At 44.6% G+C, this 18,444-nt stretch overlaps 1 protein-coding gene across 1 annotated transcript in view; it reads right to left on the reverse strand.

Moving 5' to 3' along the window:
* The window catches only part of LANCL2 (LanC like glutathione S-transferase 2), a 39,725-nt gene extending 32,035 nt beyond the window's left edge, over positions 1 to 7,690 (reverse strand). Inside the window, exons 1-2 of the mRNA XM_075271232.1 lie at positions 7,577 to 7,690; positions 6,628 to 7,446 (exon numbers count right to left, since the gene is read on the reverse strand). Coding sequence (XP_075127333.1) covers positions 6,628 to 6,816 — 189 coding nt within the window. The 5' untranslated portion in view covers positions 6,817 to 7,446; positions 7,577 to 7,690. The remainder of the gene's footprint in view (positions 1 to 6,627; positions 7,447 to 7,576) is intronic.
* Positions 7,691 to 18,444: the final 10,754 nt, after the last annotated feature.

The raw sequence follows: 18,444 nt of genomic DNA on the forward strand, positions 1-18,444 counted from the left end.
CAGAAAATGATTGCAATCACAAATTCTTTGGTATTATCTTCACTTATTTTGTTTGCAATGAAAAAACACAAAAGAGAATGAAAAAAAAGTCAAATCATTGATCATTTTACACAAAACTTCAAAGATAGGCCGGACAAAAGTATTGACACCCTCAGCCTAATACTTGGTAGCACAACCTTTAGACAAAATAACTGCGAACAACCGCTTCTGGTAACCATCAATGAGTTTCTTACAATGCTCTGCTGGAATTTTAGACCATTCTTCTTTGGCAAACTGCTCCAGGTCCCTGAGATTTGAAGGGGGCCTTCTCCAAACTGCCATCAAGAGATCTCTCCACAGGTGTTCTATGGGATTCAGGTCTGGACTCATTGCTGGCCACTTTAGAAGTCTCCAGTGCTTTCTCTCAAACCATTTTCTAGTGCTTTTTGAAGTGTGTTTTGGGTCATTGTCCTGCTGGAAGACCCATGACCTCTGAGGGAGACCCAGATTTCTCACACTGGGCTCTACATAGTCTTCAAACTTCACAATGCCATGCACACGGTCAAGCAGTCCAGTGCCAGAGGCAGCAAAGCCACCCCAAAACATCAGGGAACCTCCGCCATGTTTGACTGTAGGGACAGTGTTCTTTTCTTTGAAGGCCTCTTTTTTTTTCCTGTAAACTCTATGTTGATGCCTTTTCCCAAAAAGCTCTACTTTTGTCTCATCTGACCAGTGAACATTCTTCCAAAACGTTTTTGGCTTTCTCAGGTAAGTTCTGACAAACTCCAGCCTGGCTTTTTTATGTCTCTGGGTAAGAAGTGGGGTCTTCCTGGGTATCCTACCATACAGAACCCTTTTCATTCAGACGCTGACGGATAGTACGGGTTGACACTGTTGTACCCTCGGACTGCAGGGCAGCTTGAACTTGTTTGGATGTTAGTCGAGGTTCTTTATCCACCATCCGCACAATCTTGCGTTGAAATCTCTCGTCAATTTTTCTTTTCCTTTCACATCTATGGAGGTTAGCCACAGTGCCATGGGCTTTAAACTTCTTGATGACACTGTGCACGGTAGACACAGGAACATTCAGGTCTTTGGAGATGGACTTTTAGCCTTGAGATTGCTCATGCTTCCTCACAATTTTGCTTCTCCAGTCCTCAGACAGTTCTTTGGTCTTCTTTCTTTTCTCCATGCTCAATGTGGTACACACAAGGACACAGGACAGAGGTTGAGTCAACTTTAATCCATTTCAACTGGCTGCAAGTGTGATTTAGTTATTGCCACCACCTGTTAGGTGCTTCAGGTAAGTAACAGGTGCTGTTAATTACACAAATTAGAGAAGCATCACATGATTTTTCAAACAGTGCCAATACGTTTGTCCACCCCCTTTTTTATGTTTGCTGAGGAATTATATCCAATTTGGCTTTTTGCCAATTCTTTTTGTGGTTTTCCATTGAAGACAAATTAAATGAAGATATTAATACCAAAGAATTTGTGATTGCAATCATTTTCTGGAAGAAAATGAGTATTATCTGACAGAATTGCAGGGGTGCCAATACTTTTGACCAACACTGTACACTATACATGCCTATGGCTACATGCACATTTCCCCAAACCCATAAAAACTGCAAAAATATGAAGTACAATTTTTTTTTCCTTGCAAGAAGTATAAAAACTGTAATTCTGCATCGCAAACCTATTAGACAACTGACAATAGTTGGCTATTCAGTGTCATAATCTATAATTGTAGCTGTCAATTACTTCTAGGTAGAAGGCTACATCCCTCACAGATTGTCTTCTGCTAGTGCCATTTTTATAGTACCATGTACCTGGAGAAAAAAACACTTCAATTGTGCAGCAGATAATCGTACACATCAGGGAGAGTGTGTGCCTACATAGGCAGTACGGAGACTTACAAGTCATTCCTGCTCCGCTAGGGATTCTGGGTAAAAAATATGCAAATCTATTCTCCAGGATGTAATTAGAACAGTGCACTCTGTGTGCCGCCCTCTAGATGGCAGCACACAGAGTGCACTGTTCTCCTAATTTGGTTTCTTAGCTAACCACTTTTTAATATGTATAGGTTTCCATTCGGGGGGTCCCCAAGCCGGCTCCCCGGCTTGTAAACCAGATGCAGATGTAATCCGGGCCTTAGATGTTCATCCTTAAAGAGAACCTTTCACCACCTCCACCAATTCTACTTCTTAGCATCCTTTAATAGCTGCCACCATTACAGGGCAACAAGTGCAGTAAGCTGTGGTGTGTGATGTACTAATTAAAGAGGACCTTTCATGCACAGATCTCTCCCCACTGTCGGTAGGGCATTCTGACAGTGGGGAGCGATTGGTGCCGAAATTAACAACACAGATATCTCAAGGCATATTCTGGGAAAGCCAACAGTATGCTGAATTCAGCGCAGTGTCGGCTTTCTAGCTGTATATAAAACTGCATACGCATGAGAACCTGAAAGGTGGTGTCAGGCAGAGGGGATGTGATACAGAGCTCCAGTCAGAGGCAGCCAGTGTCAGAACTGAGACTCACACCCATTGCCTGCTCCTGCCTGACACTGTCCTTCTGACAGTACAGAGACTAAATTAAATATCAGGCACCAAAACTAACAGCACTGATTGCTCAGGAACAGAAAAAATTCCAACTGTTCCAGAGTCAGTGAAGTAGTGCCCATCAACCCTTTAAGGACACAGGGTAGTTTGTATGTTAATGCTCGCCAATATTGTTTGAATTTTAATTTTTTTTTTAGATTGTTAAAAATGAAAAGGCAACAGTGCCTGGCAGGTCATTACAATGATACCATATTTTTATTGGTTTTATGTTTTACAAATAAAACATCACTTTTTTTGTTTTTTAAATGAACTATTTTCCTGGAGTCACATATTGATAACAGTGTTTATTATGTATGACTTTTTGATCACTTTTCATTGCTATTTTTTTGGGGAATATATTATTTTGTACTTTGTACCAATATGTGACTCCACCTTGTTTTGCAATCTATCTATCTACATATATGCACACATACAGCTGTATACACAAAAACACACATTTATTTTTTTACACCATACGGGATAATTAAAGTTATTTTTGGATATTGGGAGCTTATAGGCACATGAAGATACCTAACTGGTTTGCTTATGTTATGGATTTTTTAAATGTAAAGGGTTTTTTTTTTTGTTTTATTTTAACTTTGAATCATTTCTTTATTTTCAACTTTTTTTTTTCCTTAACTTTTTCTCTCTCCCACAAGGCACTTGAACCTGGGATCTCAATGTTAAGGCAGGGATCGAAGAGACTCCCTAGATGCTGTAATCAATACTGATCCCAGCATCTAGGGTGGTTAGTCCCGGGCCTTGGCTGCAGCTGTAGCCAAGTGCTGGAAGTAACGTCGCAGGCACAGCTCCTGTACTTGGGCATTACAGTACCGTACTATTAAGGTAAGTTCACACAGAGATTTTTGGACCAGATTTTGACGCGGAGGCTGCCTCAGAATCCGGTCCAAAAAATGCCTAGCCGCAACTGGATGCCGGTGCAGTCACGGCATTCTACTCTGGATTAGGCCCAAATGAATAAGCCTAGTCAGGAGGGAGGTGTCGCACCGTGGATGCTGCAGCAGATTCTGCCACGAAATCCGCAGCAAGAAAGGGCAGGTCGCTTCTTTTTTCCACGTGCGGCACAAAATCGCTAGCGGAAAAAAGTGAACAGCTCCCATTGGAGTCAATGTGAGGCGTTTTTTTAAGCCGGATTCTGGCGCAGATTCCGCATCAAAATCCGTCCCAAAAAAACCTATGTGAACATACCCTTACAGCGATGAGCATTAACTACGTGCTCAGCATAACTTAATAGTACGGTGCAGAACAGAATGGGGTTTAATGATGGGAAGACCTGAAGAAATGCTGCAGATATAATGAGAACATGTTCCAGTTTCCCCCCAAGAGTTGAGCAAGCACAATGCCTCTCCGTTCCTCTTTATGGGCCTGACTAATATAGTGTTATACCTGGTTTCTCTGCAGTTCCACTTTGGAGTGACTGGTGTAGTCCCAGCCGTCAGGCCCCAACTGAGCACACCTTTCTCTCCTATCCTGTACATAGGAAAGAAGTTTAAAAGTTGCTACAACCCTTAAATGTATGTGTTAAAGATTTCTACTTTATCTGACCTTGAGATAAATTATTCAGATCTAGAGCTGTATTCAGAATTCTGCTTGTCAGCTCTAATTGAACATCTCCTAGTAATCCCCACTGGCTAAAGTATCTGTGCAAACTTAGTTTTTATACCAGGCCTACACCAAAAAGTGAATTACGTTATTCCTGGCCTACCTACACATTACTGAAAGTCAAATAAATCACCAGGTTCACCATGACTGACTGAATTGATCTAATGTGAATAGGGGCCTCTTGATCCTCTTCCAGCTGATGATGTTAGAGGAGAAAAAGGATCATGCAAGCTGAAAGTCAATGCGTGATCCTTTTGTTCTCGGAGGTGTCTGGTAGTGATTTAACCCTTAAGTACTATCATGTTGTCTATCATACACCACTACCATAGACATATTATTATGATAGAAACATAAGGGTTAAAGGGAGTCAGTCACCAGAAAACTAGATATTATAGTAGCCACAGTGAATGGTAGAGACAACATGCTGAGCGCCATCATACCTTTACATACTCCAGTAGATAGACCATTTCCATCAAGCATGCCAGCATGCCTTTACTTCGCACCTGAGTACAGAGCATATGGAGGCTCATGCATGCCCCCTTGTACTTGAGACTTCTTCGTATATAACTGCCTTCCCTTTGCATCAATTTTTCTTTTGTTGGACATTATTTCTCAACTCCACTTGGAAAACCACCTGATGCAGATATACAGCAACCTGTGTCCTTCTGCCTGTCAAGATGGCCCCCGCACCCAACACTGGCTCCAGCCCCTCTGACAATCAATGTATCTGCCTCAAAAAACTTCACGGGCTGATGTGGACCAACTGCAAATTGAGTCACTTCTGTGCTCCAAGATGGCATATGCAGTTGGCTCTGCCACTTCGGGTTCACACAGAGCCGTCTCTGCACGCCATATTGATTCTATTACTACACAAGCGCAGTACGCTTGCATAGTAATTGATTGAACATAGCAGAGCCGAATGCACATGCGCAAGCAGGAAACAAAAGCGAGGGCGTGATGAATACCACCAATACGTGGCAAGTGGGGGATGACGAGGCTGTGCACGGAGAATTGGGGGAATGCCCCCCGTGCCAGGGGTGAACCTACCCCTTTCGCCGCCCGAGGCGAACGACAGAAAGCCGCCCCCCCCCCCGGAGGAGGGGGCGTGGCTGAGTGAAGGGGCGGGGCAAAACGAGGGGCGGGGCTTAGCGCCATTTACAGGCAGAGAGCAGGCACGGAGAAGACCTGCTCTCTGCCTGAGGAGAGGCTGCTGAAGCAGCGCTGCTCCAGTGGCCTCCCCAATCCACCGCTTGGTGCTAAGCCAGTCCAGGACAAGCTGTCCTGGACTGGACTTAGGAAAGGAAAAATGTCGCCCTCCCCGGGGCCCTGCCATAGCGCCGCCTGAAGCGCTCGCTTCAGGTCGCCTCATGGGAGGTGTGGCGCTGCCCTGTGCTCTCTAATCATCATTCACTTAAATGGAAAAATGCCCCCATAACTAAAGTTTACCATCACATGCACACATTACCACAATAGTGGCTAAACACACTGGAATGAGTCCCCCATACAGCCTGACACGTTTCAACTAAACATGAGCTAGTTCATCAGAGGCTATTAGGACTTTAAGCAGGGTATACAGATGGTATATACTCCTGCCACCGGTTCTGAGTGTAACATGCCCAAGTGTCCAGTCAGCTATAATGTAGAGCTGCGAGCGCCGCTGCCAAATGCCAGGGTTAATATATCTCTGGCTCCACCCCTTCATAGGACGTCACTAAAAGGTTGCGCCCTATCATCGCGCACTCCCTCCCGATGAAGTCAGCAAACACCTGCGGTAGGGCCACCCATTGTACTTGTGCATAGCGTCTATGGTAACTCCATTATAAAGGCTATTCCAACATAGTGTCGATTGAAATCCGACATGTGCAATGATAGACTCCCTTTAAGCCCTCTTTCCAGACCACCTCACTTCTGACAGACCTACGTGTAACTAGCAGCCATTATTGGGCCATTTTGGTACCAACGTTGCACCCATTTGCCAGTGTCCTTCTGCTACTTGGCATTACTATCCATACCTTTCCTTCTTACTACTTTTACCCGTTTCAGTTTCGTGTTAGGCACATGGGTGGGGGCTCCCCTATCATGTTACTATAGGGTCCTATAAATTTTAGTTACACCCCTGTACACGCTGCAATAAGAGTGAGACCAATGTTATAATGGTATTGGTGAGAAGGAAAGCTCCTAAACAAGCATTGACATGTAGCTGCTCCTCACCTCAGTGGCCATGAGGGGGTGCCCGCTGGACTGTAGGTGTCAGTATTATTGATGTGCATGGGGTGGAGCTGGCATCATAACAGTATGTGACCCTCAGGTGGTCGTGCCTGTGCCTGCTGTCTATTACACTACATCATATACATAATGCACAGCAACCAAACATACAGCATGCGAGGCTGCACTGTGAACCTGGCACTGTCTGGGCATACTGTACCTTGCCATCTCTGTCAAAGGGCAGCTCCAGGATTCCCAGCTCAGATGAGGCGGCTTCTTCTCCCTCCTCCTGCTCTGCAGCTTCAGGGGATGGCCGGTAGTCCGGGTAGGGGTTGCTAAAGGAGCGCTCCTCCATCTCTGCCTCCCCGCCGAACTGCAGCTTCAGTCGCTTAGACATGCCCTCTCCCATCTCCCCAACCGAGAGCCAGCAGGGACAAAACACCCAGCCAATTACTGCAACGCGTCCGAGCAGTCTGCCCAGAAGCCACACTAGTCTGTCACCACACCCACCGGGAGGGCTCAATGCTACATGTAAAGCCTGGCATGTATCGTGTCACACATGCATATGTTGCTGCTTCCTAAGCTAATACCATTGCCGGTCTATAGAGGTGACGGGATAGCCACACTGTGTGCAGGTCTGGGGTCAGCCTTGGTGAAATGTGTATAGTGCAGTGATGTCAATGATGGCAAGGTGAAGGGAGTGTTGCATTGTGGTGACAAAGCACAATCTCCCTCAGCAGGCACACTGCACTGACAAGCAGCTAGCACACAACAGGCACCATCATGCCCAGCTATCAGCCATACAGTCACCTCCCGTACCCAGCTAGCCCACCCCTCCACCAGCTGCTCAGATCCATGCCATGGCCAACAGTCCCAGTGCTCAGAGATCTGTCCAGCATCCAGGGCAATTCAGCCAGAAAAGTTCTTCTCCTCAGGACCTTATTTACAAATCCATGCAGCAATGTGATCCCTACAGGTCACCATATCCCTCTTGTGGTGTGGATCTGTATGGGGAGCCCCGATATCCAGAGACTGACATCTATGCAGTGCAAAAGGAAGAAAGCAAAGGAGAAAATGTCAATTTCAGTGATGTCCAGTCTTCATTCAGGCAAATGAGCAGCAGCATGATAATAGAGCAGCTGCTCCATCCTCCTCATTCATGAATTCACCTTGGAGGGGGAGATCAGAGCAGCCCTGCAGATACTTTCCAAAATACCCTGGAAAAGCAGTTCTCAAATCCACTCACAGCCTTTGTCTTTAGAGGGGTTGTGTAGGATTTGTGTTCCCTCCCTGTGATCCACAGATGAATAAGTGAGTAGGACAGGCTCAGGGGAGGAGGGCTGCAGCCACACACACATACTGTGCACAATTGTCAACCATGGCAGCTTTCAGCAGACGATCAGAGCCATGATCACCAGCCGCCACACAACAGGCACATGGCAGATGCCAAATGCCTCTGATTTGCTGTCTTGCTTTCATCCCATTACCACTTTCAGTCACGGGTGGCTTGTGATCTCACGAGTACAATTAGGGAATTACAGCCGGTCTCCATATGAAGGGATATTCTGACAATAATGCAAGCCGGCTGTGTGTGTATGGGAGTCCCTTCCCCTCTGCTGGCTTGGGGAGGGGGTGGGGCCTCCCACAGGCATATTCAGGGCTGGGCGGGGAAGTCCTCTTGGATCCCTGCCAGCACAACTGCTTTCACTTTCTCTCTACCTGTTTAACCCTCGCCCTGCCACCTTCCAATCTCACGCTATGGAGCAATCACAGGAGCAGCAGCAGCACCAACACCACCACCACCAGCGGCTCTTAGAGCTGCTGCTACTCAAAGGGGCTCTATCAGCAAAATCCTGCAGATAGAGCCCCACATATGCGTGCATAGCCTTTAAAAAGGCTATTCAGGCACTGTAAAAGTTAAATTAAACTACCCCCCGTTTTAAAATAATAACTTAAAAAAGAATGTTCTCTACTTACGGAACGTGCACTGTGGGCGGGCATTCAGGATGCGCCGTCTTCTTCTTCCCCGCCTCTTCTTCCTCTGACGTCTTCGGGTCCCGTCCTCCTCTGGCGCTTGCTCGCGGACACTGATAAAAAAAAAATAGCTCGGGCGCATGCGCAGTAGCACGCGGCTTCTACTACGGCTACTACGCATGCGCCCGGGCTATTTTTTTTTTATCAGTGTCCGCGAGCAAGCACCAGAGGAGGACGGGACCCGAAGACGTCAGAGGAAGAAGAGGCGGGGAAGAAGAAGACGGCGCATCCTGAATGCCCGCCCACAGTGCACGTTCCGTAAGTAGAGAACATTCTTTTTTAAGTTATTATTTTAAAACGGGGGGGTAGTTTATGCACGCATATGTGGGGCTCTATCTGCAGGATTTTGCTGATAGAGCCCCTTTAAAGTAAGTCGAAAGGGACAGCCTTGCTGGAGTCCCTGCTCTAGGAGAGCGGGGCTTCATTCCAGGGTTCCCCTTAGTAGCAATTGGAGCCCATGGCCAGGTCACCAGCCTGGCTCTCCCCAAGCCCCCTCCTACACGCAGGAGGGTTAAGGCCCCTGTGCGTGGACCAACCCGCACCTGTAAAGAGAAGGTGGTTAGGTGGAAAGAGCTCCGGCCATCGGGCACTGCAGCCCAAAGGGCACGGGCCCAAAAGGCCAAGCGGCCCAAGGGCCTGACAGATAGTCAGCCACAAATAGCTTTACCTTCCCCTAATCAGGTCCCAAGTAGCCCGCCTGCCTCACAATTATATTTTCCCCCACACTCCTCTGCCCAGTATGCTGGGACCGCAGGGGAGGCGTTTATCTCGGGCCCAGTAGCTGCTGCCCCCCATGTGAACTCAGTGCCGCTTTGTACAGGTCACGGTGGTGGGGAGTTATTGGTGAGTGAAAATGCTCCTATAACGCACCATGCGCCTAGACTCTCCAGAAAGTCCCCTAGGTCCCACGACTCCCAGTGCTTAGATGACCGCCCTTTCAGGGTTTCTGAGGCACATGGGTCTCTTAGGTCCAGTACCTCCCCACATAACAGTAGGAGCCCCCGCTGTTGCCAGCATAGATCCGTCTGTGGACCATCTGCTGGGAGTCCCCGAAGTCAGCGTAGTTATAGGTCCCGGAGGCAAGGCAGAAGGCGTCATCGTGGCTATAGCAAGGAGAGGTCGGCATCGCACTCCTCAGACTCATCCTCGAGGGATTCACATAGATTTAGAAGGTCACACGGCCATGTGAGTTCAAAGAGTCGGAGAAGAGAGCCCAGGGCCACACCAGAATCATTCAACGTCCCAAAGCTATGGTAACAGGAACAGCTCTGCTGCAGCCAGCCCCAGATGGTGTGCAGGCAACCGTCATACTGAGTGGTGACTTGACTTGTTCACAAGCATGATCTACACAGTCTTCAACTGGCGGGGATGTTTTGGATATTTTTAAGGCAATGTTGTTAAAACTGGAGGAGAGGGCACCGATTGCACCAAGCAAGGCCACACCACAGCAGGATAAGGACATGTTGATAGAGATGATGAGGGCAATGCTAGAGAAGCTGGTGACAATATCCCCTCCTAAGACCGCAACGGGTGTGGCTGCGCAGCTACCAGAAAGTTGGTTATGGAGTAATATATTTTTCTGTGGAGTGGCACCGCTGGGCACACACATGCCAGCGGAGGTGAAGGAAAAGATTATAAGAGGGAATTCATGAACATATGGTTGCTGATCAGTGGCGTAACTACCGCCATAGCAGCAGAGGCAGCTGCCACAGGGCCCGGGACATTAGGGGCCCGGTGTTAAATATTATATATTTACAATATTCTCTAGCAGACATGGGGTTAACACTCTACTGACATCATAGTCTTATATTCTTGGAACATGGGTGCGGTTAGAGTACACTATTTTAGAAATCTCCTTACATAGCTACAAGATGGAAGGTAACACCCACTCTCATGAATATAAATGAGTAAGAAATACACATGTCTGGGTCTGTCTTTGGGAAGACCAGGGGAAGACCAGGAGGTCTGTCTTTGGGAACACCAGGGTGGGTGGTCCAGGCAGATGGACATCCATGGACGTCGTAACCAGCCCAAGTCCACCAACCAGATGACAAGCATGAACCAAGCTGTAACTACAAGATATCCAGATGATTTAACTTCTCTGAAGATGTAAGCTATTGACAATTGACTGATATTTGTGTGATTTGGACATTTTCCCTGTTCCTGTGTTTTCCTTCAAGATATTAATAAACCTCTACACTGATTTATAACAAGATGACTTCTTCCTATCGTGGACAAGGCCAGGTCCGGATATTTAACAGTGGACACAAGTCTCACCGGCAAATACAAGATATTTAACAGTGGCGAGCCCAGCACGGTTGGTTTTTTCCTGTTTTTCTTGTTCCGTTCACTTGCAATTAAGGGGGATGAGAGGAGTATTTTGCAAGTTGTATGAATTGCAAGATTCAGGAAGACTTCGAAAAAGAACTTATATTGGTGAGATACAGATGACTGTTGTACGTGTTATATGATACGGAAGCCTGTGTGAGGAAAGCCTGTGAGGAAACACAGAAGGACCACAAGTGCCAGACGTACTGAGACGTTCTGATGACAGGGACCAACTGTTCCAAGGATAAGCTGAAGGTGAAGCTTTCTACAGTGGAAAAGGGCAAGCTTGGCATTCTCTCATGACCTGGCGAGGCTATTATGGATGGACGTGTTGACAGGAAGTTCATGGGTTTAACTTAAAAATATATATCTGAAAGGAGGTCAGGGGTCGAATTTAAAAGTATCTCTGAAGGAATGACTGTCTACTGAGTTTTACTTACGTACTATTTGGCTATATAAAGAGAAATCCCTTTTATATGAGGAGAAGTCCAATGATCAGGTATAATCCACATGATTATGTGATGATGTTCATAAATAATCCTAATTATGCTATTGTGAATAATACTATGGATCATAATCATAATATATATATACACACAGGAGGAGAGTCTCATGTGTGGTGACAGATTTTCGTCATAGTCCACTTTCTAGATGCAGAGAGAGGAGGAACATGTTATGTACAATATATGAAGATATGACATGTATATGAATATATGTACAATATATGATCAAATAGTATTAGGAATCCATAAAGTTATTAAATTTTCCATTGGTTAAAATCATTATTGTATTAATTTGGTTTTTGCTAAAGTTTATCTATTTTTTCTCATCAGATATAGATATATGGAAAAATGGATCAGTTCAATCAGTGATGTCCATTCATTCATCATTCTTTCCTTATAGCCAAAAGAATACATGGAGTGTCTAACTATTAATGAGTAAACTAATTTCACATGGTGTGACTAATAACAATGCATGATAAAGTGATAGAAGTTCTAACTTACCTTAAGCATGTTTTTCAATAGTTTCATGTAAAGTCCATGTTTTTAGGATTTTCAAGTTATAATCCATTGTGTATGAAGGCATGCAACTAGGCATGGAGCTCTTACTGTGAATTAAGTGTTCGTTCATGTGGTCAGTTGATTGACAGCAACACACTGTGACCTGTGACCCTGATGGGCTGGTCAGTATAAGTGTTAAGTGTTATGTGTCGAGTCGACTCGTGTATACAACAGATCTGTGACATCACAAATAGGCCTAAGAAAATCAGGATGCATCCAACAAGGAAAAAGAAACATCTATCCAACAAAAAGACGTCTATTTCTATTTTCTTTTTCTATTGTTTATTTTTTCTATTTTTTATCTTATGTGATCCTCTATATTAAATCGGGAAATTAGCAAATATATTTGAAATCCATCAAAAGGAACCTCATATGTTTATACCTACAGGAAAACCAAGTGTTTAAGTCACATGAGCTGAGAGAAAAGGTGACAGCTGCACTACAAAGCAAGGTTATTTTAGGTGAACATTCTGTAGGAAAAAGTAGCTTTTGAGAAGATACAGATAATCTTCAATATATTTGTTCAAACCTGACAAATAATAAAGGTTTATTGGGGTAATTGGATCATGGGATAATAAATATATTAGTTATGGTGGGAAAATCTAGTTAGCTATAGCCAGTATTGTATTATTGTTTTATTGTATTATTATTGATTATGTATTCTTACATGTATGCACACACTTGCATACACTTACACACATCAACATCTACAAACATTGGGAAAACAAACATTGGGGAAACAAACATTGGGAAAACATAAGTGTCTTATATGCAAATAAGATAAGCTAATCATCTTCATGAAAGGAGAAGTATAATATCATCAAAGGATATGGGATATCAAGAGAGATAGTCTCTGGTTTATTCTTTACACTTCTGATTATAGGATGTGACATATTTTGAAATGTTTATGTTTTATATACTTATTTCATATATATGGTATTCACATACAGCCAGTACACAAGAATATATACAGTTAAGTTAAAGACAGTCAAGTATGTTAAGTCTTGTCTCTATTCTTGGTATTGGAGGTATCTGAAAGGTGAAAAAGGTCACAGGAGTCTGTGAAGAGACGAGGTGTTAAGAGGAAACTTTAGGCACATACGTTTTATGAATAAAGGGTTAATATTGTGTCTCAGATAAGGAACACAATGATAATTAATAAATGAATGTTTAAAATAAAATTATTTCTTATTAAAAAGGAAAATAAAGTGACTAAAATGTATGATTAAGTATGATAACACATTCATATAGGAACATATGTTTAGTATAATTGGTGAAAAGTTCTAACTAAAGAATAAATATTGTGATTGTCTATAGAATGGTAATTAATAATCACATTATATTTCAGAGTTATGTTGCAATTTGTCATCACAAGTAAATTACACATATATATTCATACATATAGATATAAAGATATATATGTTGATATATGATGTTTATATAGATTATTGTATCCAAAGTACTATTATCTGATAGTTTGATAAATGTATTGAATATCAATATTTTAATAAGTCAAATATAAATATTGATACAATGTAAAGAGAAGTATGATATATAAATGAGTGGTATGGTACACTGTGATATTATAGTTTAGTTAATTGCCTAGTTTGGCTTAGCTATTAGGGAAAGAAAACTTATCTTCAATCAAGTCCAAGATTATGATAAAGTTTGATATCAAATGTTAATAAAAAGACTTTAACAGTTACAAGAAGAAGATGTGCGGGAAAAGACAAAATCTGAAGGTATGATGCTATATGCTTAAGCTTATGCCAAGGACTGTGTTTAAAAACTATTACTGGAGTTTGGAACCTTTGATCAGCTGATGATTGGACAGATATAAAGACGTCCTCATCAATGTTTGGTGGAATCCTCTCTATTTCAAGACTTCAAGTTGTTTGGTGAGCAAAAGGGTTGTGAATGATAAAACCCGAATACAGATATTGTGTATCCAAGAGACTGAGATTCCAGGACTGAACCTAACTGACAAGCAGCAGGGATGATGTCAGAATTCACACTTGCCTTGCTTTTGCAGTATTGCTCCAGAAGTGTCACATGATTCTACAGTGACAGGTGGTCAAGGTGATTAGCAAAGGAAACTCCTCTACAGTCTATGTCTTGGTAAAGTGAAACATAACATATGGACTTTGCTGTTATATCAATATCTTCACAATATGAACTTTAATGGACAATGTTATAATATCTGCACAACACGGAGGAAATCTAAAGGACTTTAAGTCAAGAACTACATTTGTGGTAATAAGCCTTCTATTATGACGGAAGAAGAGATGACCAGAAGACCAGACGATGAAAGAAGAGCCTTCATCAGGTGTAGGTTAGATAGTGGATCAAATTGTTTCCATCTTTGATCACAGTTTACCATAACATACCATAACGTTTACTAATGTCAAAATGTATCGCAAATTGATGAAATTATTATATGGACAATTAATGAAAATTAAGTTCCAGTATTCAGCAAAGAAGAAAGAAGATATAATCTAATTGTATGAATATTGTCGTATGGTATATCTTGAGAGTTCAAACAGATATTTCACTCTCAAAAGGGGGAAATGTTAAATATTATATATTTACAATATTCTCTAGCAGACATGGGGTTAACACTCTACTGACATCATAGTCTTATATTCTTGGAACATGGGTGCGGTTAGAGTACACTATTTTAGAAATCTCCTTACATAGCTACAAGATGGAAGGTAACACCCACTCTCATGAATATAAATGAGTAAGAAATACACATGTCTGGGTCTGTCTTTGGGAAGACCAGGGGAAGACCAGGAGGTCTGTCTTTGGGAACACCAGGGTGGGTGGTCCAGGCAGATGGACATCCATGGACGTCGTAACCAGCCCAAGTCCACCAACCAGATGACAAGCATGAACCAAGCTGTAACTACAAGATATCCAGATGATTTAACTTCTCTGAAGATGTAAGCTATTGACAATTGACTGATATTTGTGTGATTTGGACATTTTCCCTGTTCCTGTGTTTTCCTTCAAGATATTAATAAACCTCTACACTGATTTATAACAAGATGACTTCTTCCTATCGTGGACAAGGCCAGGTCCGGATATTTAACAGTGGACACAAGTCTCACCGGCAAATACAAGATATTTAACACCCGGTGACAGCCGCTACCGCTGCCCCTTTACCGAGACCCCATTTAAAAACTTTAGAGTGTCATCACTGGGCCTGGTCCCAAGAAGGAGGAAGGAAAATTCAGACTTATTCATCACCTATCCTTCACACCCAGCAAATCAGTCAATGATGGTATCCCAAAAGAGGAAACGGCGGTGTCCTATGTGTCTTTTGATAAAGCAGTGTCCCTGGTAGCGAGTGCAGGACGTGGTGCTCTGCTTGCAAAAGCAGATATATAGAGTAGAGTCCACCTTTTGGCTCCTAGCCGTACACCCAGATTGTTTTCACTTGCTGGGTTGTCGGTTTGAAGGGAGGTTCTACTATGATATGTACTTTCCCATGGGGTGCTCCATCTCATGCCGATATTTTGAAGTTTTCAGTGCCTTCTTAGAGTGGGTACTGCGGCAGGAGTCGGGTTCCTCTTCGGTAATACATTACCTGGATGATTTTCTATTTGTCAGTCCTAAGAACTCTCCACAATGTCTGTATTTGCTCAACATGTTTTGCTTTCTTGCAGATAAGTTCGGAGTCCCCTTGGCCATTGAGAAAACTAAGGGTCCAGTATTGTGCCTCTCTTTCCTGGGTATCCTGATTGACACTGACAGGATGGTACTCCAGCTCCAGGACAAGCTCCACAGGTTAAAACAGGACATAGAAGTGTGTCTCATATCAAAGACATGGTCTGGTTGCATATCAAAGACATGGTCTGGATGCAGTTGCTACTGGGGCAATTGACCTTTGCATGTAGGATAGTTCCCATGGGCAGGGTTTTTTCCAGGCATTTGGCCATGACCACTGCTGGAAAGAGAATGCCTTACCACTATGTCCGAATAACCAAGGTCCTACGGGATGAATTGAATGTCTGGAAATACTTTCTGACTGACTATACAGGCATATCATGCTTCCCAGAGAAGGAGTTGTCCAATTCGGACATCCAACAGCCGGCTCAACAGGTGCAGTGTTTGGAGAGCGGTGGTCAGCGGCCCCATGGCCACATGGTTGGATAACAGATGGTACAACAAAGAACATGACACTGCTGGAGCTGTTCCCCATAGTGGTATCGCTAGAGCTATGGGCGCCAGCCATGGCTAACAAGCGCATTTTGGTTAGGTGTGACAATGAAAGTGTGGTCCTGACTATTAACCATTTGTCTTCCAGCTCCCTACCAGTCCTAGCTCTGTTGAGGCACCTGGTATTACACTGCCTGCAATTTAACATAGTGTTTAAAGCAAGACATTTTCCTGGTGTTGACAACGTTGTCGCTGACTCTCTCATTTCCAGTGGGAACGCTTCAGGGATTACCATCCGAAGGTGGAGTTGGTGAGCTCCCCATGCCTGCCCTTTCTATGGGACTTGGCGCTCCTGAACTGACAGGACTCCTGAAGTAGGCACTAGCAGCTTCTACTTGGGCAGGCTACGAGAAATGGTGGAAAGAGTGGTTATCCGTTGGCTCCCCAGATAGAGCAATGGATACAGAAGGTTGCAGGGTTTTAACTTCTGAGTATGTGGCTAGGTTAGCATCAGCAGGGGTGTCCGCCGCAACCACAGCAAGGCGCTTATCCGGCATAGCATTTGGGTTAAAATTATTAGGCTTCCCCGATGTGACTAAGGAGTTCCCACTACAGGTGATACTAAAAGGGCTAAAGAAGGCAAGGAGGAAGAAGGATCACCGGCGCCCGGTATCATTCCTCCTATTGCAGCGCCTGGTAGGTGCCACCATGATGGTCTGCACAACATCATACAAAGCAGTCCTTATGTCCTGCGACTTTGTTTTAGCCTTTTTTGGAGCACTGAGGATTAGGGAGCTGGTAGCAAGATCATGGAGCGCAGCAACAGGTTTAGCCCCACAGAGGACATAATCATCCTCCCTGAATCGCTTAGGGTCTGCCGGTCCAAAACCGACATTTACGTACAAGGGACATGGTTATGGATAGCGAAGCTGAACGGCCCGTTGTGCCCGGTCAAAATGGTTAAGAGCTATGCAGTGTCCTGACCAGCCACCAGCCAGTTTCTAGTCCACAAAGATGGTTCCCCCTTAACAAAGTTCCAGTTTGAAATGTTGTTCAAAAGGTGCCTGAAAGCCACTGGGGTACCGCTGGCAAAGTTCGGTACGCACTCCTTCCGCATTGGGTCACGATGGCGGTCGACGCGGCAGGTTTGGCGGAGGAAGAGGTAAAACGCATCGGATGATTGCGTTCCAACTGCTATAGGCACTACGTTTGGCCTGGTTTAATTATAAGTTAAAAAAAAAAAAAGAGGGCTTACTCTGAAAAGTGTATTAATCCCATGGTCATGATGCTTCGTTTTTCTTAACTCATATTGTCATTACAGGGACTTCCACCATGGTTTGGATCATCAGACACTCCTATGTCTTCTGTGTCGCAAAGCAAGCAGCAGCCCGGCCAATGGGCCTCCGGCTGGGTTTCAGAGACATCCAAGTGTGATGGCTCGGCGTACGGGGTATGAAGTGGGAGCAAGTCTTGCCGAAAGTCGTCAATGCCAGCAGAGCCACCCAGGCCCGGGTGGTGTTAGTAATCCATGCAGGTGGTAACAACATAGTCTCCGTCTGGCGGCCAGTGCTGATCATCAGGATGCGATCGGACTTTGACAGGTTTCGAACCTTTTTTCTAGCCTTAGTCGTTGTATGGTCTGAGATTATTCCAAGGTCACAGTGGCACGGTGTGCGTGATCCGTCCGCACTCGAGAGATCAAGGAAAGCACTGAGCAGACTGGTTTTGCGCCATATACAAACGCTAGGCGGAGTACCGGTCAGGCACCCCCAGCTAGAGGGGGATAATCGGATGCTGCTGCGAAAGGATTGGGTACACCTAAGGACTCGTTCACATCTGCGCCCGGGAGTCCGTTCTGCAGGTTTCCGTTTCCTGCACAAAACTGGGCAGGAGACGGAAACTTGCTGGCATCTTTTCAAACCCATTTATTTGAATGGGTTTGAAAAGTGGCCGGCCGTGAGCGCCGATGAGCGTTTTATGCTCTCCACGGCTAAACAGGTTTTTTTAAACCGGACACAGAGTCGGACATGCAGTACTCTGTGTCCGGTTTAAAAAAAAACGGTTTTGCAGCGGAGAGCGTAAAGAGCTCACAGCCGGACTCTGCATGACAGGTTTCCATCTTCTGCCTGCAGAAGACAGAAACCTGAGAACGGAGTCCAGACGCTGGTATGAACCCAGCATAAATGACATTGGTCTGGACATTTTTCTAACCAGGATCCAAGATGGAATAGAAAGGGCACTGTTCCTGCTAAGGGGGAGTGGGGGGAACAGACCTTATTATAGGCTTACACCGAGATCCGGTGGCATATAGCAGGACCTTGGCCTTCTTTCTCAGAGATGAAGAGGACCACTGTTGTGCCCCACCGGAGACAAATCCAACGTGGGCCCACCAGGAGCTGGCTGGCACTCGGGGGCACACACCACAAAGCTCGCTGAGGAGGGCGTTAACAGGG

This window comes from Leptodactylus fuscus, chromosome 4, assembly GCF_031893055.1.
Source record: "Leptodactylus fuscus isolate aLepFus1 chromosome 4, aLepFus1.hap2, whole genome shotgun sequence".
Classification (NCBI taxonomy): domain Eukaryota; kingdom Metazoa; phylum Chordata; class Amphibia; order Anura; family Leptodactylidae; genus Leptodactylus; species Leptodactylus fuscus.